The sequence below is a fragment of the Poecilia reticulata genome, chromosome 17 (assembly GCF_904066995.2).
Source record: "Poecilia reticulata chromosome 17, P_reticulata-male-v2, whole genome shotgun sequence".
NCBI classification, from domain to species: Eukaryota; Metazoa; Chordata; class Actinopteri; order Cyprinodontiformes; family Poeciliidae; genus Poecilia; species Poecilia reticulata.
In genome coordinates this window covers 7,313,699-7,336,286 of record NC_088846.1, presented here as the reverse complement: position 1 = coordinate 7,336,286, position 22,588 = coordinate 7,313,699, and the positions used below count along the sequence as shown (strand labels likewise).

General features: G+C 39.9%; 1 protein-coding gene across 4 annotated transcripts; it reads right to left on the bottom strand.

The window, feature by feature from the left end:
- Window positions 1-441: 441 nt before the first annotated feature.
- LOC103478940 (ETS-related transcription factor Elf-1-like) lies at window positions 442-18,451 on the bottom strand. Of its 4 annotated transcripts, XM_008433087.3 has the most exons (9): window positions 18,194-18,451; window positions 18,000-18,083; window positions 10,271-10,621; window positions 10,072-10,195; window positions 5,977-6,084; window positions 5,703-5,858; window positions 5,536-5,610; window positions 2,606-2,801; window positions 442-2,338 (listed from the first exon to the last, which is right to left on the bottom strand). In XM_008433087.3, the coding sequence occupies exons 3-9, from the start codon at window positions 10,328-10,330 to the stop codon at window positions 1,720-1,722; spliced, it is 1,338 nt and encodes a 445-aa protein (XP_008431309.1). In that variant the 5' UTR covers window positions 10,331-10,621; window positions 18,000-18,083; window positions 18,194-18,451; the 3' UTR covers window positions 442-1,719. The 4 variants fall into 4 exon arrangements, with proteins under 4 accessions (XP_008431309.1, XP_017165727.1, XP_008431310.1 ...); XM_017310238.2 differs by lacking the exon at window positions 18,194-18,451 and having other exon boundaries at window positions 18,000-18,142; XM_008433088.3 differs by lacking the exons at window positions 18,000-18,083; window positions 18,194-18,451 and adding an exon at window positions 10,781-12,147.
- Between the last annotated feature and the right edge of the window lie 4,137 nt (window positions 18,452-22,588).

Below are 22,588 nucleotides of genomic sequence, written 5' to 3'. Positions count from 1 at the left end.
CTCATAAATCCTAGTTTCAAGTACTTTACACATTTAGCACCACGTACATGAGCATTATTGACAGCACTACGCTCCTCCTACTGGCTCCGTTTGTTTCTGACTAGAAGCGGTGAATTTCTGAAGAGGGCAATAGCACAAGGAGGTAAATGTTTTCTACATATTATCAATCTCTCACTGTCACAACATAGTGACAGTTTTTAACAAATACGTAAAAATAAAAAACTGGTTCTAAAAATGAAACATTTTTGTTTTATCCACCAGTACCAGTTTGGTTAGAGCTTGGGAACCAACTAGTTGTTCCAACAGAATAATCATCATTTGGCAATCCTGAACTCTTGCTTTCAAGTCAAAGATGAGTGAATATAAACCTCTAAAACAAACCGTAGATTTTCACATTTAGTTTCATTGAACATGAAAAGAAAAAATAAGACAAGGGACAAATTTCACACCTATATTCCTTTATTCCATTCACCATCTCTGGACAAAAAGGAAAACGCGTAAAAGAAATAAGGCAACAGACATCCTCCTTCATCCTCCGGCTAAAGCTCGCCCTACGCTGAACAAACAGCATCAGGAGACACCCGGGTAGCGGAGGTGAGGGGGAATCTGAGACAAATGGCTTAATAAAGTGAGAAGCAGTTTTGCATAGCGGCTCCCTACAGGCAAAAGGCACAGTCACTGAGTAAGCATCTCCTAACTAAGTTTAGCCTGACGAAACGGCAGCCTCACTCCTGTGGAGTGAGGTGAACGTTGCGAGCTGGCTACGCGAGGCTCCATTAAGGCCGGGGCAGGAGGAAACGCTTGACTAATTACTTCATTATTAACAGTCGGCCATTACGCTCCTTACATGGAGTACACGGTCTCTGTAGAGTAGAAAAATAAATGAACCTGATGGGAGACTGGGGGGGGGATGGCAACAGAGCAGGAGCACATTCAAACTTACAGTATATAACATCCGAGGCTTATATATGCACAGTGTCCAAACAGAAAGAGCTTACAGTTACAATGGAAATTTATAAGAAGCACTTCACTTGTGATTGTCAAGAAAAGAAAGGCCAAACATTTAACAGCAGCAAAAAGCCATCCCTTATTTTAACATATCACAATACAAACATATCTTTAAAAAAAACAACAACAGTACTCTTAATAATAATAATATGGAATGTTTTTCCCTCACAATTCTCATGATTATCAGCAAAAGACAGAGAGAAAGCAGGGCCAGGATCGAGACTTTTAGGCACTTAGAGAAGAAAATGTACAGCAGAGTGAAGATCATAGTGCAAACAAGACGCTTTGAAGGCAAAGGAATGATTCAGCGTGTGATTGTACATTAAATTAAAAATAAAAAGGTTGACGAAGAAGTGATGGCATGATAAATGACTCCAGGAAAGCCTGAAGTGGAAGTGCAAGCAAAAAGGATCTGCAGAAGGTGCAGAGAGGCTGTGGGTTCCAGTGCATGTCTGTTTTTGGTTTCTTGAGTAGCTTGTTGATAGAAAATACAACAGGGTGTAACGTCTTCTAAGGGACAATTGAGTTGGTTTTGGTTTGCCGTGATTGTCGCCTGAATAAAGACGCGGCGAGTCGTCTAATTGGTGCCTCGTTTAAATGATCGACAGCTTTACCTGGCGTTCAGACGTCGATGCAGCAAAGTACAGCTGTGGAAGAGTTCCTGAGTCAGTGGAGTGAACGTGTTTGGTACGAAGCGGAGGCTGGATGTGTTTATTGGTCGGAGGTTGTGGGAGGCACCAAATACAGGGCGTTCCGGCGTTCTGCATGCGACTTGTGTTGTGCCCCTTTGCCAGCGTCCGTCGCCGTCTCGGACGCAGCCTGCCTCTCGCACAGGCTCCCCAGCAGCTGGGCTGTCTTGAAGACAGACGCTTGCCCGGCCGGCTGCAGCGATCGGACCTTCTGCAGGTTCTGCAGCGTTCTCAGCATCTCGGCCGACACAATGGGCAGGTGCTGCTCCTGGATCAGGCTGGCGCTGGCGGGCCGCAGGACGGTGTCGCGCTGAGCCGGCTGCTTGGCAGTAGGTCTGGGCCGCTGCGCCGCCGCGGCTCGCGGAGAGACCAACGAGGTTTTCTTCAGCGGCGGCTGGAAGTCTTCCTCGTCCTCTTCTTCCTCCCCCTCGTCCGCTTCTTCGTCCTCCGCAGACTGGTCGCTGGAGATGGTACCGTCGCTCAGCCCCTCGTCGTTTCCGCTTTTGTCAATATCGTCGTCCTCTTCCTCTTTGCCGCAATCTCCGTCCGTGATGTACACCATGTTCACGGGAAGAGAGGTGAACTGGTAAACGAGGCGCTGGCCCTCCACCTTGTTCAGGATGCCACGCTGGTAGTAGTACCTTCACAAACACAGGGGAATAAACAGCCAATCAGGTCTCAGTTTAAGTTTGAAGAGGAAGCTGGGCACAAGAGGGCGATAGAGGGGTCTTAGAAAGATGGAAAACATTTTTCAAAAAAAAAAAAAAATTAAAAAGTGGCATTTTTCCACTTCACAAGTACGTACGACTTTGGAATGCGCTGCTGCTTAAATTTTTGAGGTTGAGCTGCACCATTAAAACAAGACCGAGGTCCAAACCTCCACCGAAACCCTCCTAAAGACGCCGTACCTGAGTGCTCTTCCCATGGTCTCATAGTTCATGTCTGGTTTGTTCTTGTGTTTGCCCCACAGCCTGGCCACGGCTTTGGAGTTGACCAGCTTGAAGATGCCCGCCTGCGGATCGGTCCATTTGATGTAGCGAGGACAGACTTGTCTGTCCTGCAGCAGCTCCATCAGAAACTGCCACAGGTAGAGGGTGTTCCCTCCTAAAGGAGAAAAAACACACACACACACAAAACAGAACAATAAAGGAAGAGACGAAGAAAAATAACCTGAGGAAAATAACTTTGGTGAAGACTTAGTAGAAGTAGTAAGGAAATGCGTATTTGGCTCAAATGGAAACGATTTGACAGATTCAAAAGCTGAACTAATTGATTATGTAACTTTCATAAACAATGTTTCTTGAGGGGTTTTTTGTGGGAAATAATAAGTTGTTTCACCACTATTAGCACATTAAACAACAATGACATAAGCAAGATTGACAGCACTAAGACCCTCCTCCTGACTCTAATTGGTTGTTTTTGACTGAGTAGATTGCAGTAGGACCACAGGGTGGAGGCAGAGGAGTTTGATTTTTTCACAGATTATCTGTCTTACGTTATCCTCTCGCGACATGTTGACAGTTTAAACAAACACGTGTGAAACATATTGTTTATAAAAGTTACATCCTGCAGCTTTAAAATAAAAGTAGCTAATTATCTGCTAATCTACAGGAACTGGTTTTCTATCAACAACAACTGGCATCTGAAAAGGGGAAACTGCAAAATGGGTAGTTCTCCAGTATGTCCCACTGCATACCTGCCAGTGGGACATTTCGGACCTGCTTTGACAACAGACTTGTGTAAGAAAATGTGGTTAAATGACTCAAGTAAAAAAAAAAAGTATCGACCAGACAGGATGTGACTGTTATTTGGTTTGATAAGGAGTCGTGATCTGTCATGTTTCATAAGAGTCACCTGGTCTAAATGGGGATCAGAAAACAACATAAAAGAGAATATGGTTAAATATAGAGCTGCACTGTAAAACTCTTTCTAGAACCTTTTTATTTTGTTGCAGGCTTTTGAGATTGTTTAGATGGAGGGTCTGAAGAAGACAAATCTCTATTTGCGTGTTTGAACTGTCCCGCAACAACCAAAAGTTAAACAATAAAAAAAGGCTGCTTGTTTGCATTTTATTTTGTAAATAATTCTTTAACAAAGAATCACATTTAAGACAAGCTGATGCATCAGCTGTCCTTCATGCATCCTTTTATAAGTACTGCATATTCAAATTACACCCGAGGCTCCTCCATATTTCTATCACTTATAAAAATGACTCGTTCTGATTGTTTGGAAACATTTTAGGTCGCAAAAAGCAGAGTCATGATGTGGAAACTGAAGGAGCACCAACCATCGCTCCTAATAAGGCGAGAACGTTTTGAAACGACAGTTGGCATGGCAACATGTCAGACGGCCTGCCTAATTAACCGGCTGATAGCAACTTGTGTCACTGCTACTGCAGAAAGAGCAAAGCAGTAAAATGAATAATCTTCTCTGCAGAGTAAACAGAATATCCTCCCACTGTTTATTCTCGAGTCATAATCCAGACACACACTTCAATGCTCTTCGGCTCTGTTGCCACTTAACTACATGAAGTATGATTTATGGCCACGCAACTGCTGGTTGTTTCATTGTTGGAAATGAATGATGTGAGGCCAAAGGTATGCGTTTTGAATCAAAAACATGAGTTTATTGCTTTTGCAAAGACGGTGAGTCGTTTATTCTTTTTTGCTGTTTGTTTTATTTCCCGCAGCCTGTGTTGCATCACTAATTGTGTTTGTACTGAAATATCAAAAAGAAACAGAAGAAATGTGCGTACCTGCAGTGGTTTGTGCATTTAATCACCAAGCCCAGACCTTTGATGATCCAGAACATGTCATGTTTAGAAATGAGAAAATCTGAATTCTAAAAGCTCTTTGCAGTAAAAACTTCAGTCAGACTGGAAGCAAAACAGCAGTTCAAAAGTCTCACTACAGATGAGTTTGTGGTGCGGGGGCCACGTAAGGCTGACCTGCAATCATGGTGGTTTGTTCAGATGGACACTTTTTTTTCATTCAGGGCAACACCTTTTACAGATAAGCAACATCGCCTTTAATTAAAAAAAGCACATGAAGGTGCAAAATACAGATTTCTAATTATTGAATTTTCGACGTTTTCTTAATTTTGGAGCAACCAGAACCACAAACATTGACTTAGTTTTTCTCAAAAGGAAATATTACTTCTCAAATAAGAAAATCGACCCAAATATAATGTCAAAACCGCTGGCCTCTTAGATTCACAAGACCTTTTCTGTTTTCAATCTATAATGATTTACAGATCAGTTTTCTACAAAAACCACACTATTTGTTTAATTTTAATAAATGTAATTGTTTTTGAGGATATTTTTAAAACATCCTAAAAATATATCTACAAATTTTGTGGCCCCAACTATTTCCAACTCAACGACTTTGGGTTTCGTGGCAAAACGTTTTGACACCACTGGTCTAGACTTTGACTGAGCCACTGTAACGCACTCCGATCTAAACTATTCCCTCACAGCTCTGGGTAAACTACAAGCTTAAGAGTTTTTTGTGGCTCTTTCTTCGCTCCACCCAGAGCATTTTGACAACTTCCTGTAGGCGGAGTTTCATAAAGAACAGGAGTTTTTAAAGAGGCAGATGCTCAATTTCAAAGTGTTAAATCGAGAAGTAAAATTTCTTTTACGTCATATTTGATCAGTGTAGCACTTTTATAACAACTGAAGATAGCACAGTTACTTGATAGTTCCATTTTACAGCACAATGTGCCTGGAAAACACATAATATTTCCCCTTTAAATCACTAATTTATCTTTAAAAAGTTTTATTTTGAAGTCCAGATCTAGCACCAGGTGACATATGAAAACTACTGATGCTTTCCAATACCTTTGTTATATTTGTCCTTCTTTACTTTGATATCCGGTGTAGGAGACTCTGCTCTCCGATGTCGAGGTTTCTTACCTGCTCACACAAAAACAAATCAAATCTTTTTAATCCCCACGTTCCCAGGTGACCTCACCCCTCCGCCTCCGCTCAGAAAGATAACAACTCACTCCTCTTTCTAGACTGCAGCTGCGCCGCAGGCCTCTCTTTGTGCAACGAGTGCCACTGCGACTGGTCAACGGCTCCCACAACGCCCTCGGCGGACACGGTTACCTGGGTAACGGGAGCAGTGATGACATCGCTCAGTGACGGGAGGAAAGCCTGGGCTGTGGTTGGGGGGACATAAACAGATTTAATGAAAGAGAACATCGTATCTAAAAATAACGTCTCCGAGCACAAACCACTTGTGTATCAGAAAGCGTGTGCGTGTGTGTGTGGGCTTACAGTAGTGCTGCTCCAGCGAGAGCGTGTCAACGCAGTCCATGTCAAGGAGCGAGTCAGCAGCAACAAGCGTCTCCATGGTCTCCTCCTCGCCGCTCTCACATGGCTCCACTGCAGATCAAAAAGATCAGCGAGGGCAAAAAAAAAACACGTTGAGATACGGGAGGATGGGATTCAGACGGAGAGGTCACCAAAACATCCCTTCACTTCCTGTGATGCCGACTCCCCCGCAAACTCAGAAGAGAACTTCACTAAAGTAAAACAGGTTCACCGAAGGTGAGAGTAGAGCTCCATAGACGCCACAGAGCTGGGCGGTAAAAAGACAGCAATGTATAATATCGCAAAATAGGTTTTGCTCGATAGACGTATGAGAAAGGGTTGATTTAGATCTACAATATACAGAAATTATGAATAGCCAATGATAAAAAAAAGAGTCGCTCCGTGCCGGACCAGTTGAGTGGGTCAGGGTTTCTTCAGGTTTCACCAACTCAAATTTATGAATAGAGTTTAAAACCTGTGTTGTGACAGAGATGTACAAGAAACAATATGTTTCCAATAAATTAGCACTCATTCACAATGGAGGTAAAAAATAAAAAAATAAAAAAAAGCTAGCTATAAAGTGTATATTAGCAGCTGGTTACTTGTAGTCAACCGTTTTGAGTCACGGAACGCCATAAAGATGTCTGCAGGTGACTCATACTTCAGCCTGACAGAAACATCCCACAAGAGAAAAATACAAATAATACTATGTATAATTTAAGAAATTAAGTAGTTTTGCAACGACAAAATGTACAACTTTTGATTGACGTATTTCAGGCCAACTTGCATTTTTTAAAAGGAATTTAACTAATTTAAGTCCTTGATTTTAGAAGCATGAATGTAAGACTTTTTAAAGTTGCGCTGACACCATGTTAGTTGATGCAGACTGCTCACTAGCAGCCAGACTGACTAATGACTGTGCAGATGTAGCGTCTTACTTCAGGTAACAGATGGGACATGAGTGGAAAAATAAAAACAGAGAAAAAAAATAATCGTTCTTAAGGAAGAAGAGACCGTAAACACAGTGAATTACATCATTGCTGAGAAGGGTCCAAATGGTTTCGTCATGTGGAGATTTTCTGGCTATTCAAAGTCAGATAAAAAAAAAAAAAAACTAAGTAGCAATTCATATGTTAACGATACAATAAAATATTAAATAATTATAAAAATGTAAATAAAGATTGATAGTGATTTTATGGTGATAGGATTTTTTCCCCCATACTGTCCTGCCCTACGTCATAAACACGAGTTAAGGAGTCATCTTTTCAAAGCAGATTTTGCCAAAACTTTACCATTTCCTACGTCTGATTGGACAGACGTTATAAATGCAGATAGTTTTAATTGGTCTGATTTCATATCACACCTATAATGGAAACACTGCAGCTGCATGAAGCCAGAGTCGACTGGAAGCCTGCTACCATACCTGACATACAAGAGAATGTGATTTTTTATTTATTTTTTCCATATAATCACCTTCATTCCTATATACTCTGCTTACAAACAGTTCTTGGAAACCTGTAAAGTGGCTGTGGTCAATGTTTCTCAAGGCCTTTTTAACTTTCTTAAATAACAGTGCCCGTTTTTCTTTTGTTTCTTTTTCCGTCTGGTTCTTAAATCTGACCATGACGTCACAATTGGCAGTTTTGTTTTTGGAAAAAACAAAAACTACAGCATACGAGTAATGTCCTAAAAACATAGAAAATTATGGACAACCTTAAGCATCATCTGGATGAGACATCAACAAAGTGTCTTCAGTCAGAGATTTCTTCAGGCTTGGTGTAATACTGACTGCAACTTCCTGCCCTAAGCCATCAGCATCTACAACAACTATTTAAAGAAACTTGTGCAATATTACATTTAATTTCCCTTTGGGATTAATGAAGCATGTTTGACATGAGACTAAATTGTTTGATATTCAGAAAAAATGCAGGACAAGTAAAACCTAAATGTTGTCTAAAAAGTGTTCTGCCCTACTGTGCGTCATAAAAAAAAACTTTACAATTAAATTTTTGCAATGGCCTTAAATTACTAACAAATTACAAAGTAACAAGCAGCTAATCCTAAAGGGACTATGATAGGCGTCTAGAAAAACATTGACCAAAAACGATCTAAAAATAGCAGAGAAGTTATTTCCTCTTGGAGACAAAATACTAATAATGAAAGCTCAATACTATGGCATTACAGGTTTATTCTTTTTATCTTTAACATTGTTTCTCACCATAACGCACGCTATTGTAATGTTATTAAAGCATGTAGTGGCGTTTTCCTTAAACCAGAAAATAATACTTTTGAGATTAATTTACAGTACGCCTCAACAACCTGTTAATAAGTAACAGACTGAGTTAAACTGTCTACATAATGTTCTCTCAACAAGAAACATTCTGTTTCAACTCGCTACTTTTTTACTTATCACACGCAACCATGTTCATGATACATAATGTACGGTATGTATGGTTCACGACGTTGAATGTAGCCCTCAGCAAAAACGGGGTCTATTGTTTTGCGCGCGTTTATTCATGAGGTGATGAGGTTGTGAAGCAGCTCAACAGACCATCTGCTAGCTAGCAGCTACCTGTATTCTGCTAGGGACAAAGCTCCACTAAACCCACAGTAAAAACAAACCAAAATAAACCACCCACTAGGTTCGCGGTTCTGACCTCCATGTTGTAGGAACTTTAAAGGGAACTCTCCTCAGCTGTCTCTGAGTCCTTCTCTAAACCAGCTGTTACCGTGGGCTAATACAGCCGAGAACCTCTGCGAGCTTTTAACAGCTGTTGCTCCCACGGATAAACACGACCCCGGCGACATGCCTTACTGTTTCATTCCGACGACAGCACGAGGAGAGCTGCAGCCTGCTTTCACCGCGTCCTAAGCATCCTGTTGGTACTCCTTCACTAACAGGAGCACGCTAGGAATGTTTTGTTTCACTTCCTGAACTTTTTTTTTTTTTTTGCGGAGGGTGGGCCATGTGCTGTGAATTCAATGCGCATGCGCAGAGATAAGGCGCTGTTTTTTGTTTTTTTTAGTTTTTAATTATTAAGTGCTATGGTTTACAGCAAACCAAAACCCACAATTCAGTTACACAGACAAAAAAATAGATATGATAAATTATAAAAAGAATAGGTAAAAATAAGGGGGAAGAGTGCTCGCTTGGGACACTGCAAAAAAGAGAATGGAGCTCCAATTTAAAAAAAAAAGAGTTAACTTGTGACATGTAATTGAATTAAGTTTGTTGAACTTCATTCATACATGTTTGCTTAACATGAGAACTTAATAAACTTAATATATTTACTTGGATAAACTTAATTTTATTACTTGTAATAAATTATTTTAAGTTAAATCACACGTTTTCTTTTTTCAGTGTATTTGCCCAGCAGTCACTGGCAGCCTCTGCAGCAAGGTTCAACACCAGATTATTACAATTATTTTATTAATCCAGTGATTATTCTTAATATTAATCGGATTTTTTTTAAAAGCATGTTCTATGGATTTTTCACACTGCATTAAAAATGCATTAAAAGATGTAAATAAACAAACAATACAACTTCTTTTTTGAAATAAAAAATAAAAATGTTGCCTAAAATGCAATAAAACGGCATTCTGTCAGTAAATCTGAACCAGGTGAAGCTAAAATTATGCCACTTGAGAATTTCTGGCTAGAGCATTTTCACAAGCACAGGTTCTTTTATCTTAAATGCAAAATGTTGATAATTTCTACCTGAGTTAATAATGTTTTCAATAAACCGATTAATCATGAGTGAGCCGATTAATCATGACAAAACCGATTATGGTAAATTGATTTGATAAATTGTTTCAGCTCTATATGTATTGTTCCACATTACATTTCAGGAAACTGAATTTGCAGCACTGTAAGTCACAGTTAACAGAAATAAACACTTGAACTATGTCAGTCTGTGGGTGAGTGCCACATCTTAAATAAAACAAAACTACTGACATAAATGACATGTTTCAACAACTTTGTGACTGAGATGCAACCGGCCGAGTGGCAAACAGTGTGTGTGTGTGTATGCGTGTGTGTGTGTGTGTGTGTGTGTTGACCTTTAAGCAGCTCGTGGTGATCCTCTGTCTGTGATTGTTCACCCATCAGACCGGTGTATGTCAGCAGGTGTTGATGGGGGACCTCCTCCACCACCACTGCAGGGTAATCTGAAAACATCCCCATCTGAAACCGGATGGTTTTAAATCAAATATAAGCTTTAGTAATTAAGAAAAACAAAAAAACAAAACTAGATCTCACCTGTGATGAGCTGAAGTGGTCACTGGCAAAGTCAAAGATGAGCTCCGGCTGCTGAAGCATGGCTGCGTGTCCCGAAGCAACTCCAACGTCATGAAAACAACATCACAGGCCCCTCCGGCGAGGAGGATCCGAACCAGCAGAAAGGTGTTGCTGGATCTTTCCTGCGGAGGAACTCTCCGCTGAGCTGCAGATGCGTTCAGGAGCCTTTCTTGTGGAGGAGTGATGCGAACAGCTACACTAATTGACCAGAGACAGAGTGGCGTCACAGGAAACTCATGTTGCTCTGCTTCGATTCTTGATGAGGAAGTGGAGGGGTGGTGGGCGGTGAACTGTCCTGTGGTCTGACTGAACCTGCCACAAAACAACAGAGAGGCACCGGGAAACAAAATGTGAGTGAAGGGAGCCGTTAGAGGCACAGCTACACCTGCAGAAAGGGATCAAACCTAATTTCTTCAAGACATTCTCAAATATTTATCCAAGTATCAGATAAAAAAAAAAAAATTATCATACTTTGCCTCGAGTGGATAAAGAAGACGGCATCGGTATCTGAGCTCAAGTCTCTCTGTTTTACATATCTTAATTCTTTCGCTCTTATCACGCTTCTAAACTGGGCTAAACCAGCAACAGGAAGGAAGCTTTTGCACTGCAGTGTGTGTGTGTGTGTGTTAGTGTGTGTGTAAGTGTGTGTGTGAGTCAGTAGCTGTGGGGTGGGTGGGTGTTTTGGGTCGAGGGGAGGCAGCTGGGTTTGAACTTGCAAGATCACGTCTTTGCACAGCGTTTGTGGCCTCAGGGTCGTGCATTCCCCACAACATGGCCGTGAAGGAGGAGATATTAAGAACAACACCGACGGGGCCCGGCTCCTCTCCGCTACTCCTTCTTTCACTTCTCGTTTCTTGTTTTCTTTTTCCCTCCCTTTTTCCGCCTTCTGCCCAGCATACATGCGCCGCTGGTAAATTCCTGAGTCCACCAACCAGAACCTGATGTTCTCTGAGGGAAATTGTTCTCCATGTGCTTCCGAAAATATCTCTTGTTCAGTCGCTTCAAACTTATTCCTGTATAGTCAAGTTGGAATCACATCTGTGTATTTTATTGTTTGTTTTTTTTTCTATGGTAGACGAACCCTCAGTAGTGTATAACTGTGAAATGGAAGGAAAGTTATGCATGTGCATAGAACATTTTAGATTTTTTGACAAATAAAATCTTAAAAGTGCGATGTGCCTTTGTCTTTGTCTCATTTATACCTCCTTTTTCAAAAACCCAACTGAAACAACCTGCCGTAGTGGACAGATCAGAGGGAAGATTGTGCAAAAGCTTTTTTTTTCGCCCAATGTTTTTTAAAACTCTTTTCACTGCATAAAAATAATGACACCAGTAACAACTTAATAATTACTTGCCTGGAATAAAAAAAGTAAACCAAGTTCCCCCTATACAACCTGTATAATGCAATTCTTGACTGGGGGTCAGGTTAAGGAATTACATTCTCTTTCAGTATAAAACAATAATGTTGTTGTTCTGCGATCATTTTCAAGTGATATCCCAGCAGTGGAATAATAATCCAGGTGGAGCCTCTCAAAGATTACATTTGTAAACAGCGTTTAACGCTGGAACTGATATTCATTTTAAATATCCGAAATAAATAATGAAAAAGAAGACTGACCTTGAGCTATTTGGCAAAGAAAAGTGGGTGAAAGTTTCACCCTTCAGACGTGCCTCAGTGAGGCTAATAAAACGATTATAGGCCACTTTTTTTTTTTACTGGTGACACATAAAATGAAAACTGTGTTGTTTAATCACGTAGAATCCCAGTAAAATTCACAGAGGTTTGTGGCTTTAATGTAACAGAATTTGAAAAAAGGGGGAATAAATGCTGTTGCTACGGCGCAGTTTAGCCCCCCCCCCCCCCCACCAGTGTCAAATTTAAGGTGTAAACATTGCTACCACACCTGCTCCTACCTTCAACCCTCTTTTTTTTTTCTTTTACAAGCTTTACACCCACATTTCGGTTTTGTTTGTGTTGGATCTCGCTCTGTGAACAATTCACGTCCAAGGATGTAATTCCAGTCTCTTTTAAACTGCTCCTACATTTTAAACCCAATTAATCCTCATTTGTTGTTAAAAAGTACTTTTTTTTTTCCTAACGTGAGAAGGGATGTTTTTTTTTAACTCCCCTTTGGTGTGTACGTGTGAGATAGAGGCGCAGCGTGTTTGGGTCAGTTATCACACAGGAAGCACAGCTCAGTTAGATGGAACCACTTCCTGAGTTTCTGGGCCAAACCGCTGCCATTACCTCTGCCAGCAGCGGCCTTTTCTTTCTCAGCTTCTGATGCGCCCAGTTGTTTTTAGCCTTCGTGATATCAATATGACCTGAGAAATGACAGGTCAGCATGTGGATGTATTTGTTATCTGATGGTACACGAGGTGCAAAGCATTATTTTAGAAAAGACAAACGCCTCCAAAATGAGCAAACTGTGTTAGCTTTAAAGATATCATCTTGTGGGGGATTTTTTTTTTCTCCCCCCACCAACAGACGTAAACTGGATATAAAAACGCAGCTGGGTAGTAAAGTTTGGTGTTTGGGTTTAACTTTCCATTTCTTGAAATGCTAACTTTTTAAAGCTATTTGAAGTGACGAACTTCCACTTTTTGTGTTTTTGTTAGGTGACATCACAAAAGGCATTTAGATGAAAAATCAGCTTGGAGACGAGCAACTGTGATGAACTTTGGTCTTTGATTCTGAAGCAGTCGAGTTACATTCCAGTCCGCTCTCGTTTTTCTCTCCATGCAGTGTTTTCGCACACAGTCACATTTTGTCCTACATCCACTCAGTAAACTCAGCAAATTTAGATTAAAACACAAAAAAAAGAGGGAACAAACTTTGTTCGGTTGCCACATGCCGTATGTGATGTCACCCGGGTCGTGAACATTGTTTTTGTGATGCAGAATTTTAATTTTGAATAAAGAACATTTTACATCAAAACTGTAAAACAGGAGAAAAAACTTTTTCTGCAGGTGTTAAGTTAATAACTTGTTTTCATATAAGTCTGCCCGGTAGATCAAATCAGATCATTTACATTTTATTCAAAATGGAAATGTTTAGTTGAGGTGTGTGGGGGTTTTTTTCAACATAATTACAAAACAGCAAGTCTGCATGTTTCACTCTAGATGTAAGACTCAATTCATAGTAAATTTTAAGCCTTTTGGTAAACTGTAAACAAAGCATTTTTCTGAATTGCAAAGCAATTTCTGAAATCATGTTTTTGCATAGACAACATACTTTAAGACATTTTCGGGAAAAAAAATGGAGTCAACTAGAGCTAAAATTAACATATTGTCATAATTAAGGGATACACCTAGTTATCTTCACTGAAAAGACGCCAAAGGAGACATTTGACCAGATCATTTAGGCTTTGGGAATTAAAAATTGCAAAAATAAATTATTGTTAATAATGTGATGCTGCAATTGTTTGTTTTTTGACAATAAGAATTAAATAAGTATTGTTTGAAATGCTCATTTTCTTAAAGATATGAGGGAACTGGATGGTCTGTTATCTGTTCAATCAATAAACTTGTAGAACAGAGAGTTTGAATCACAAGCCAACAGTCGCAAACCATTTAGGAAACTGACAAACCGCAGTTTTTGTTGCTGCTTTCAAACCTTGTCTGATAATAATAAAAAGCTTCTGTTGAAATAAATCAAGCAAGTTAAGGCAAATTAAGTTATTTCATCTCAATATGAGAGTTATTCAAGTATTAAAAGTGAAAAATGTATTGCAGTGGCTTTTTAATATCAATTTTACTGGGTGGAAAGTGCAGCATGGGCTATATATTGTCTGTCTTTAAAAAATGAAATCATAAGAGAAATGTCTTGTCACTAAAAAAGGGAGTGCAATAAGCATAACAAAGAAAACAATTCAGTTATAACGTTATGACTGTATTTATTTTTGACTGGGACTTTAGCCTTTCACATATACCAAGAAAATAAGTCTGTTATGTTAGAAACGCAAATCGAGAGCTGTTATCTCGCTGAACTGTTTTAAATATGTAAATGACAAACTTCCTATAAAACGCATTTTCATATTTGACTCTGAAACAAGTAAATAAATCAGTCATAGAAAGATGCAAAAGAGGAACTGTTCATCATATGGCCAACAAATTATGTACACAGCAGTCGAATACTAAAATATGCTGCTGAGTTTAGCAGATGTTTTGGAATAAACATGCTTATTATACCCAAAATGATCAATTCTTTAATTCTACTCTCTACAGAATAACCCTGAGATATTTACAAGATAACATTAGTTAGTATGGCAGGCTACTAGCTCAAATAGCTAACCTGCATTCTGCTTGTTAAAACGCTTGTTGCTCTGGCCTCTAAACATGCGAACTGTGCTTTTTAAAGAATTATTAATATCACCAATGGGTGATGTGACTTTAGTTTCCATGCCATCACTTCCTGAACGCCCAAATGACTTCCAAGCTAGCAAAACATGTAATAATAGTGACCTGAAACATGCAAGCTAGGGTCAGCATGCAGTGAATCTGCTCACACTGAACTTTAGCATTCTGTTAAAAGCATTTCAAACTCTGAAGCCGGAGTGATGGAAAGTATTTGTGGTTTTGACACAGCAACTCTGGCCCATGGCTTCTTACATTTAAGAGCAGTTTAAAGTGTGTAGCTACCGGGATCCTGCTCTGAGAACCAACAATGCTAGCCACCGCTGCACCCTGTATCTCTACTTTGTGTGGCACACCTGCTCACTCCAACAAGAGCAGATCAGTCTTCGGTAGAAATGTGGAATCAGTGGATTAATGGAGTGAATATAGCATTATTTCTGAACAACAGAAGTTTTTGAGAACCACCTGAGGTTAAACGAGTACAGTTTTGAAGGTACAAAAACAAAGCCTAAGCTGAACTTTAGCATACAAGGGGCTGTACATGGACGAAAACCGGTCTTTTCTAAATCAAGCAGTACTTGTGGAGACATGTTAGCGCTATCGTCAAATGTCACTGTCACTGTCACTAATTTAGTTTGGAGCACTGAAACTCTTTGATATTACATCATCTACTTTTTAACCACAAGACCTGAAAGAAAACAACTTGTTCTTGGGAGTTTTGATAAGTTACATGAAGAAACACGATGACGTTTCTTTTTTTTCTGCAGAATTATATTTTTATGCATAGTGACTTGTGGTTTAACAGAAATAAATGAGTGGAGGTTTTTTTAGGGCTTTACCAGTGAAGTGTGTTCATGTGGTTTGGAGTCTGAATTAGTAAAAAAACATATGATTTTTGTAATTGATGAGGAAACAAGGCACCAGTTGTTTATTTGGGGGGGGGTGCGGGGGACCACAGGATTTTAATTTGTTTTATTTATTCTTATTTTTATTTTACAACTGTGTGTTTTGCAAACATTGTACTTTATATAAGAGTCATGGGCCTATATCAGGTGAGTTGTAATACTATTTTGGGACCTGTATGAATATAAACAATACTCAAGTATTTAAAAATGAATAAGTTATAGTAATATTTGGGGGGAACAACACGAAGCTACTGACCAATAGATGTATTAAACCTACAATTATCAGTTTGTATCATCAGTTATGCAAGGACTACCTATTAATTAAGTGTAATTTGCATTAACATTAGCCCTATTCTTTACTTTAGTGAACAGAGCACCAAAACAGTTTCCAGCCCAGGTGACCACATCCTTGTAAATCCTAAAATGATTTTACTATAGTCTAGCCAGTCAGTCTAAATCATAAATAAGTAGATTGGTAGATTTCTGTTTTCCACTGATGAAAATGGGCAAGTTGATGTGTTTAAAGCTTGAGCTATTATTTCATAACCTGTCTTGTCTGCTGAGTCGCCTGGCCTTCACGACGATGTTTGTTCATTAATATTCTCTAACAAAGCTCTGTGACGCCTTCTGGATTTACACTCAGATTAAATGTCACCCTGTTGAACTGTCATTTACTATTTGTGACTTTGCATGGCAATTAGTTGCACTGAATTTTATTTAACCATATAAGGTCAAAAAGGGCCTAATTTTTCAGATTTTTTTGCCATTCTATTACAAATAAAATCAAGAACTTACATTAAAGTTACGATAGTATTGTGCTTTATGGGGACATTTTTATAGCGCAATCATGTTATCTTCATTTGTTATAAAAATGGTATATCAAACATGATTTAAAAGAAATTTGACTTTGCAATTTAACACCTTGAAATCGGGCCTCTGTCTCTTTAAGAAGCTTCTGCTTCTTAAGTGTTTTTCTGCAGCACATCATCGCAGCAACGTTTCTCCATTAAGCCTTTAACGTTTTTACCGGCGCTGCACTGAGAAGTAGCTCGTATGACGAGCTCAGAAGAAGCGCAGTTCCACCAGGTGTTTGCTAAATGCTGCAGGCTAGTGTGTAGGAGCTGAGAGGAAAATCAGTGAGAACAAGCGTTAAGGCATCCTGTGAGTGGTTGCCACTGGAGACTAAAACGACTTCTCAAAAAGAATCAAAGCAACACCCCAGGTATGTTTTTGTTGAGGAAACAACATCGTAACATGATGCAAAGATTAAAAAAAGAAGAAAAAAAAGTTGATTCTACATAATTGCCACAACTTTAAATGGGACAAAATGAGAAAAAAAGTTTGAGAGGTATGAATACTTCTGGTAAAATTAAACCTTTGATTGGTTGTCTCTAACCATTTTAAACAGTTAGCTTAATAGCTAATTGCTTTGTTCCTGAAACATTTTTGAAAACAGAACGGTTCTAGTCAAAGCACAATCGGGTAAAAATCTGTAAAAATCAACCATTTTGTAGAAGAGGAAACAGACAGAACTGGTTTTTTTCCCACCCGGCAGCAGAACAGTATCATCTTTCCTGCCGTGAACAAAGACCTGTCCCCAGCTCCTATATGTTGATCACTAGCGAGGCCTGCAGCCTGCTGCCTCTGTAGAGGACACTCCAACTGTAGAGCCCTTTGTTCATCAGCAGTCTGGTCACATAGGTTGGTCCCTGTGGCCCCGGCGCTGGGATCTGAGTCTGTGAAGAGACTGCCAGACCCCCAAGGACACTGATAAGCCCGCCCCACTCCCCATAACATTCATTCCCCAGTTTGTGTCAGCGTGTGTGTGCGCGCGTGTGCATGCGTGGGTAAGCGAGAGCGAGTCAGAAAGTGAGATAGAAAAGAGCGCGAGTGTTTTTGACAGAATAGGACAGAGTATGCATGTGCCTATGAGTGTGTGTGTGTGTGTGTGTGTGTGTGTGTGTGTGTGTGAGAACTAGGCCAGTGAGATAACAGCATGGCAAGAGAGGGAGCAGATGATAAGCCCCTCTTGTTGCTTTGGGTAACCGGGCCTTGTTAAGTGAGCACAGTGAAATATGGTGTGTGTGTGTGTTTGCTGGAGATGGGGAATTGGAGCACAGTGGAGGTGTTTGCAGCACTATTTTTTCTTTCTTTTTTTTACAAGCAATTTGTGCCAACGGCAGAGCTGTGTCTGAAAGAAAAATTGTGTTTTGTTTTGTTTTGTTAGCATTCTCAGGTAAAAAGCTTTTAAAAAAAAATACACCACAAACAGCCACGCTTGGAAACCTTTTGCTCCCTGGAAAGTACTTTCACTTTCTCTTCGGCACATGTCAGACCCCATGTCAGACTTCTTCTTTTTTCCCCCCCTTTCTTTTACAGAACAAAAAATCGCCATAAGGGCTGGTAAACAGAGGAAGAGACATGCTTACCTTATCTGTGCTGGGCTCGTTTCTGAATGTGTGTGTGTGTGCGTGTGTGTGTGTGTGTGACCCAGCCGCAGTCGCCTGGAGGATCTGAGGAGAGGAGCGGAAATTGTTCTCATTACATCTGACAAAATGAGAGAGAAAGAGAGAGAGAGAGAGGGGGAGACAGAGAGAGAGAGAGTACTCATCTGCTCACAGACCTGGGATCTGCTTCCCTTATTGTGAATTCCCAGGAACCAGGGAGGGAGTGACGCACACAGTCAATATCAGAGTTGTCAGTTGTCGCTTCCTCTTTTTTTTTTTTATTCCAGAGAACTAGTTGAACACACACACTCGGTCACACCTCTTCCCCCCGCCTGTGAGATCTGATTGGTTACCTGTGTTGTTAGCAAAGGTAACCCATAGAGACCATTGTCGGTGTGAGGCAATGTAAACACGGCCTTATTTGCAATGTAAAGCAGCGAGCAGGCCCTTCTGCAAACAAATGTGGAGCTTATACGAACGCAGATTAATAAGGTTAACACACTCCCTAAATATTATATTTAGCAAAAACATAAATAAATTAAACATCTATAATTTTTCACACCTTAATGAGAATGAATTTACTGACAGGTGTTTTTTTTTTTTTAATAATAATAATAATAAGCCCCTCCAAAACTCTCCAGTAAGTTTGCATTTTACATAAGTCCCTCACGCCCCCTAGTGGCAAAACCTTGAACTTGCTCTTTTTAAAAAGAAATCCATTTGAGTGTTTCCTAAAGAGTAGAAAGAGCTGACATTACAGGTGCGTCTCAGTAAATTAGTACATTATTGAAAAGTTACATAATATTTATTCATTCGTAAAGCCTTTAAAAAATCAGCACAATGTTGAGCAAAGTGCTGCACAAACAAAAGAAGGCAGAGTTACAATTAAAAGTTGATTTATTTCACTCACGTATTCCACTCCGCCAAGCAGACTGAGGTTTTGTTTTTGTTCATTATGGTGATTTCCTGTTTACGATTAATAAAGACACACAATTCGAGATTAGAATCTTACACCAGAGCAATAAAAACATTCTTAACATGGAAATGTGGGCTTTAATAACAGCTTAAAGGTTGCTGTTTTCAAAACATTTTTTTTTTATCTTACAAAACAAGCCTCGTCGGAACACATGTTCTAATTCACTGAGCTCTGCTTTATAAGTCTGTCTGTCCAGAGTCTGGTTTGGAGATCTTTAAAGGCTTAGAGGGCTGAAAGTGCTTAATTTTAAGTGTTTAGCTTAGCCATGTAAACAGATTCTCTTGTCTCTCTCTCTCTGAAACCATCACCGTGGCGATGACTGTACAACTGAGCCTTCTTCTGTTGAAGTCATGACTACTCAGATGTGTGAAACAATGAACATCCGAACATCAGCGAAAATATGTTGTGACCTCTAAACCCCTTTACCTAGAAAAACAAGCCTCGGGTTGGCTGCTGAAAGAATGAGACCAACAGGAAGTGGTCTAACATTTGTGCTAACGTTGGAGAAACAACTTACCGCCACAGGGCAAAACGATTGTCCGGCATCATCGGTGACCATGCTAACTAGCTTTAGCATTCACAACATCAGAAGCTGTGGCATAGCACAGAGCAAGCTGGAGGCAAGGTGTACATGAGGATGATTGACAGCGCTAAGACCCTCCTCCTGGCTCTGATTGGAGCTTGATATTTTTCACAGATTGTCTGTTTCGTGCTCTCCTGTCACGACATAATGATCATTTTTGACAAATATTTTTAAAAAACATATATATTTTTAACAAAACTTAAAGACTGCAGCTTTAAAATAAAAAAATCTCAAATAAACAATTGTATTTCTGGAATTAATTTGAATATTTTCCTGCCCAGACATCAACCACTTCCTAAAGTAAAAACTGCCCCCAACTCTAACAACAAACAGTAAAGCCACACATGTGTCCTTGTTTTTCAAACTGTACCAACATTTTTTCTTTTTTTTTTTCTTTTTTATACATGTTTTTGCCCCAGCTTGAGCAACGTTACTTCGTTCCACTCTGGGTCTTTGAGGCGGTGCTGAATGACAACAAAGTGAATCTTAAATTGAATTGATTGTGCAAACAAAGAAAAAAAAAGAAAATGCTGCGAACAATAGAGTCTGACTGGAAGAGTGGAGCTGGGGGAATGTATTGATTTCTACACAACATATATTCAGCAGAAGTTCATACATACTTGTTAAAACACAGACTTTATGAGATGTGACCAAAATAAATCTTTCCACAAGTTTTTTGTTTTTTTTTACCTTTTTAAAAGTCAGTGAATAACTGTTAAATGTTAAATGGAAACACTTAGATGGAGCAGGATAAATATTTCCCAAAAGATTGTTTGAGCATTTCCATGTCAAACACTTGCACCTCTTGCATGACGAATATCCTCATCGGTTTTGCAGTGAGGCTGATCAATCCGAATGAATCAAGTCTCCTGCAGCAGCAGATTCAAGAATGTGCCGGAAACAAACATGGCTTCCTCCCATGACGGCTCTCATAAGGGCAGCAGTGAGCAGGACTAGATTATTGCAGCAGGAGTTTACATTTGCTCCTCTGTCACCGAGAGGCAGAACACATGTTTTAGAAAAAAAAAAAAAAAAAAAAACACGATCCTCCACGTTGTGTTTTCAGTCAAGACGAAGAAACATGAAAGATAGTTGCTTAACTCTGGAGGTAATTTACAGACACAACGCGAAGCTGAAATGTTTTCGGGGGAAAAAAGGAAATAAATACGGGCGTCATTAATATTTTTGTTTCGGTTTTAGGCTTTTACGCTCGCCATGTTTGATTGTTTCTATATGCACTAGTTTGCCAATCCTACCTCTATCTGTTTTCAGGGTTTTATTCAGGCAAACATTTTTTTAAATAATGGAATATTTAAAAAATATAATACCAAAAAAAAACAAACTATTGACAGACATGTTTGCATCCTCATACATACAGGCCAACACAAACTGTTCAGCATACAGTTGATACCCCATGAAACAATTTTATTTATTTTTTTGTAGCATAGCTCACGTTTAGTCAATTTGGATAAAAACATGTCTGTTGCAGGTCTGGACTTTGACTAGGCCATTCTAGCACACATATGCTTTCTTAGCTGTCACTGATCCTTGGGTACGCGCTGCTAAATGTGCTAATGACAGAGAAACAACTTATCAGTACAGGAAAACCGTTTATCCGCCATCACTGGTGGCTATGCTAACTAGCCTGAACATTCACAACAGCGTCTACTGAAGGGGGAAAGCTGTTGCGGTAGCAGAAAGAAAGAGAAAGAGAGGTAGGGTTGGGGTTGATAGTGATTGACAGCGCTAAGAAGCACCTCCGGGTTCTGACTGGTTGTTTCTAGCAGGCAAAGGAACTCAATTTGTTTCACAGATTATCTGCCTCATACCACACTGTGGTGACATGGTGACAGTTTGAACAAATATGCTAAATGTTTTTTTGTTTTGTTTTTTTAAATAAAATTACATACTGCAGCTTTAAAGTGGTAAAAAAAAAAAAGGTCTTCAAAATCCTTTTCAAGACACTCTAATTGGGGGGTTCGGCTATTTTCGTGCTAAATGTTAACATTTTTCTGACGTCTTTCGAGACAAAAGTGGTTGAAGTTTTCAAGGAGGACTGTCACACTTGCCTTGTGGGATTTTCTTTCAAACACACATGCTCTCCATATGTGCGCTCCTGGCCTCGAAGTGACTCTTTATCTTGTCGTCCTGCCCTGACGGGGTTGTCGTCTTATCGTTCAGACAAGCAGTAAAAGGCCACGTGCGCTAACAGGAAGGGACGGAGACGCAAAATTCACCGTCCCCCTGATGGAGAGGAGATCTGAGGGAGGAGATAGATGGGAGAAATACTCCAGAGTCGACGCTTCGTCAAGCTGATGAATTCCTCCTGCTTGCCGCGTCTGCTCACCTTCTGCAGCTGCTAAAGCACACGCACACGCGCGAGAGGGTGTGTTTTCGATGCACGAGCTGAAAAAGTGCGACATTCGTGTATCTGTGGAGGGATGAGCTCCATTTGTGTGTGTGTGTGTGTGTGTGGGTGTGTGTGTGCGTGCGCGCGTGTGTCGTTTATCAGGCATTCCTTGAAGTGTGAAAATCACCGGTGTGTTCTTTCCTTGACGTTATTTCCCTCTAACACAAAGCAACACACACGTTCACTCTATTAAAAAAAGAAGCATATTTTCCTTTGTTCTTTTCAAATGCTAGCAGATGCCGTGGCACGGACCGAAAACTCGCCTCCTTCTGTTATCAATCCACTACAGATATGCTAAAAACTCTGATGGAATCAGAAAACATCAAGCGCTCCCGCCTGCACTTTAAATTATTACAGGCTTATCAGATGTAGATTTTACTTAAAATGTGATATAAAGAAAATTTGTGAATGTTGCCTTTAAACTATTAGAAGTGTTTAAATTGCTGTGCTGTCACCTTTTGAACTTTTGGAAAGCAGCTGCCATCATGTTCACGTTTTATTTTTAATGCTGGCACAGCCTGCTGCTAAGCACACAAAAAAATGCAAAATATTATATTGAGAGGAAAGTTTTGGGGTGGGGGGGGAAGTCAGATTGGCTAAAC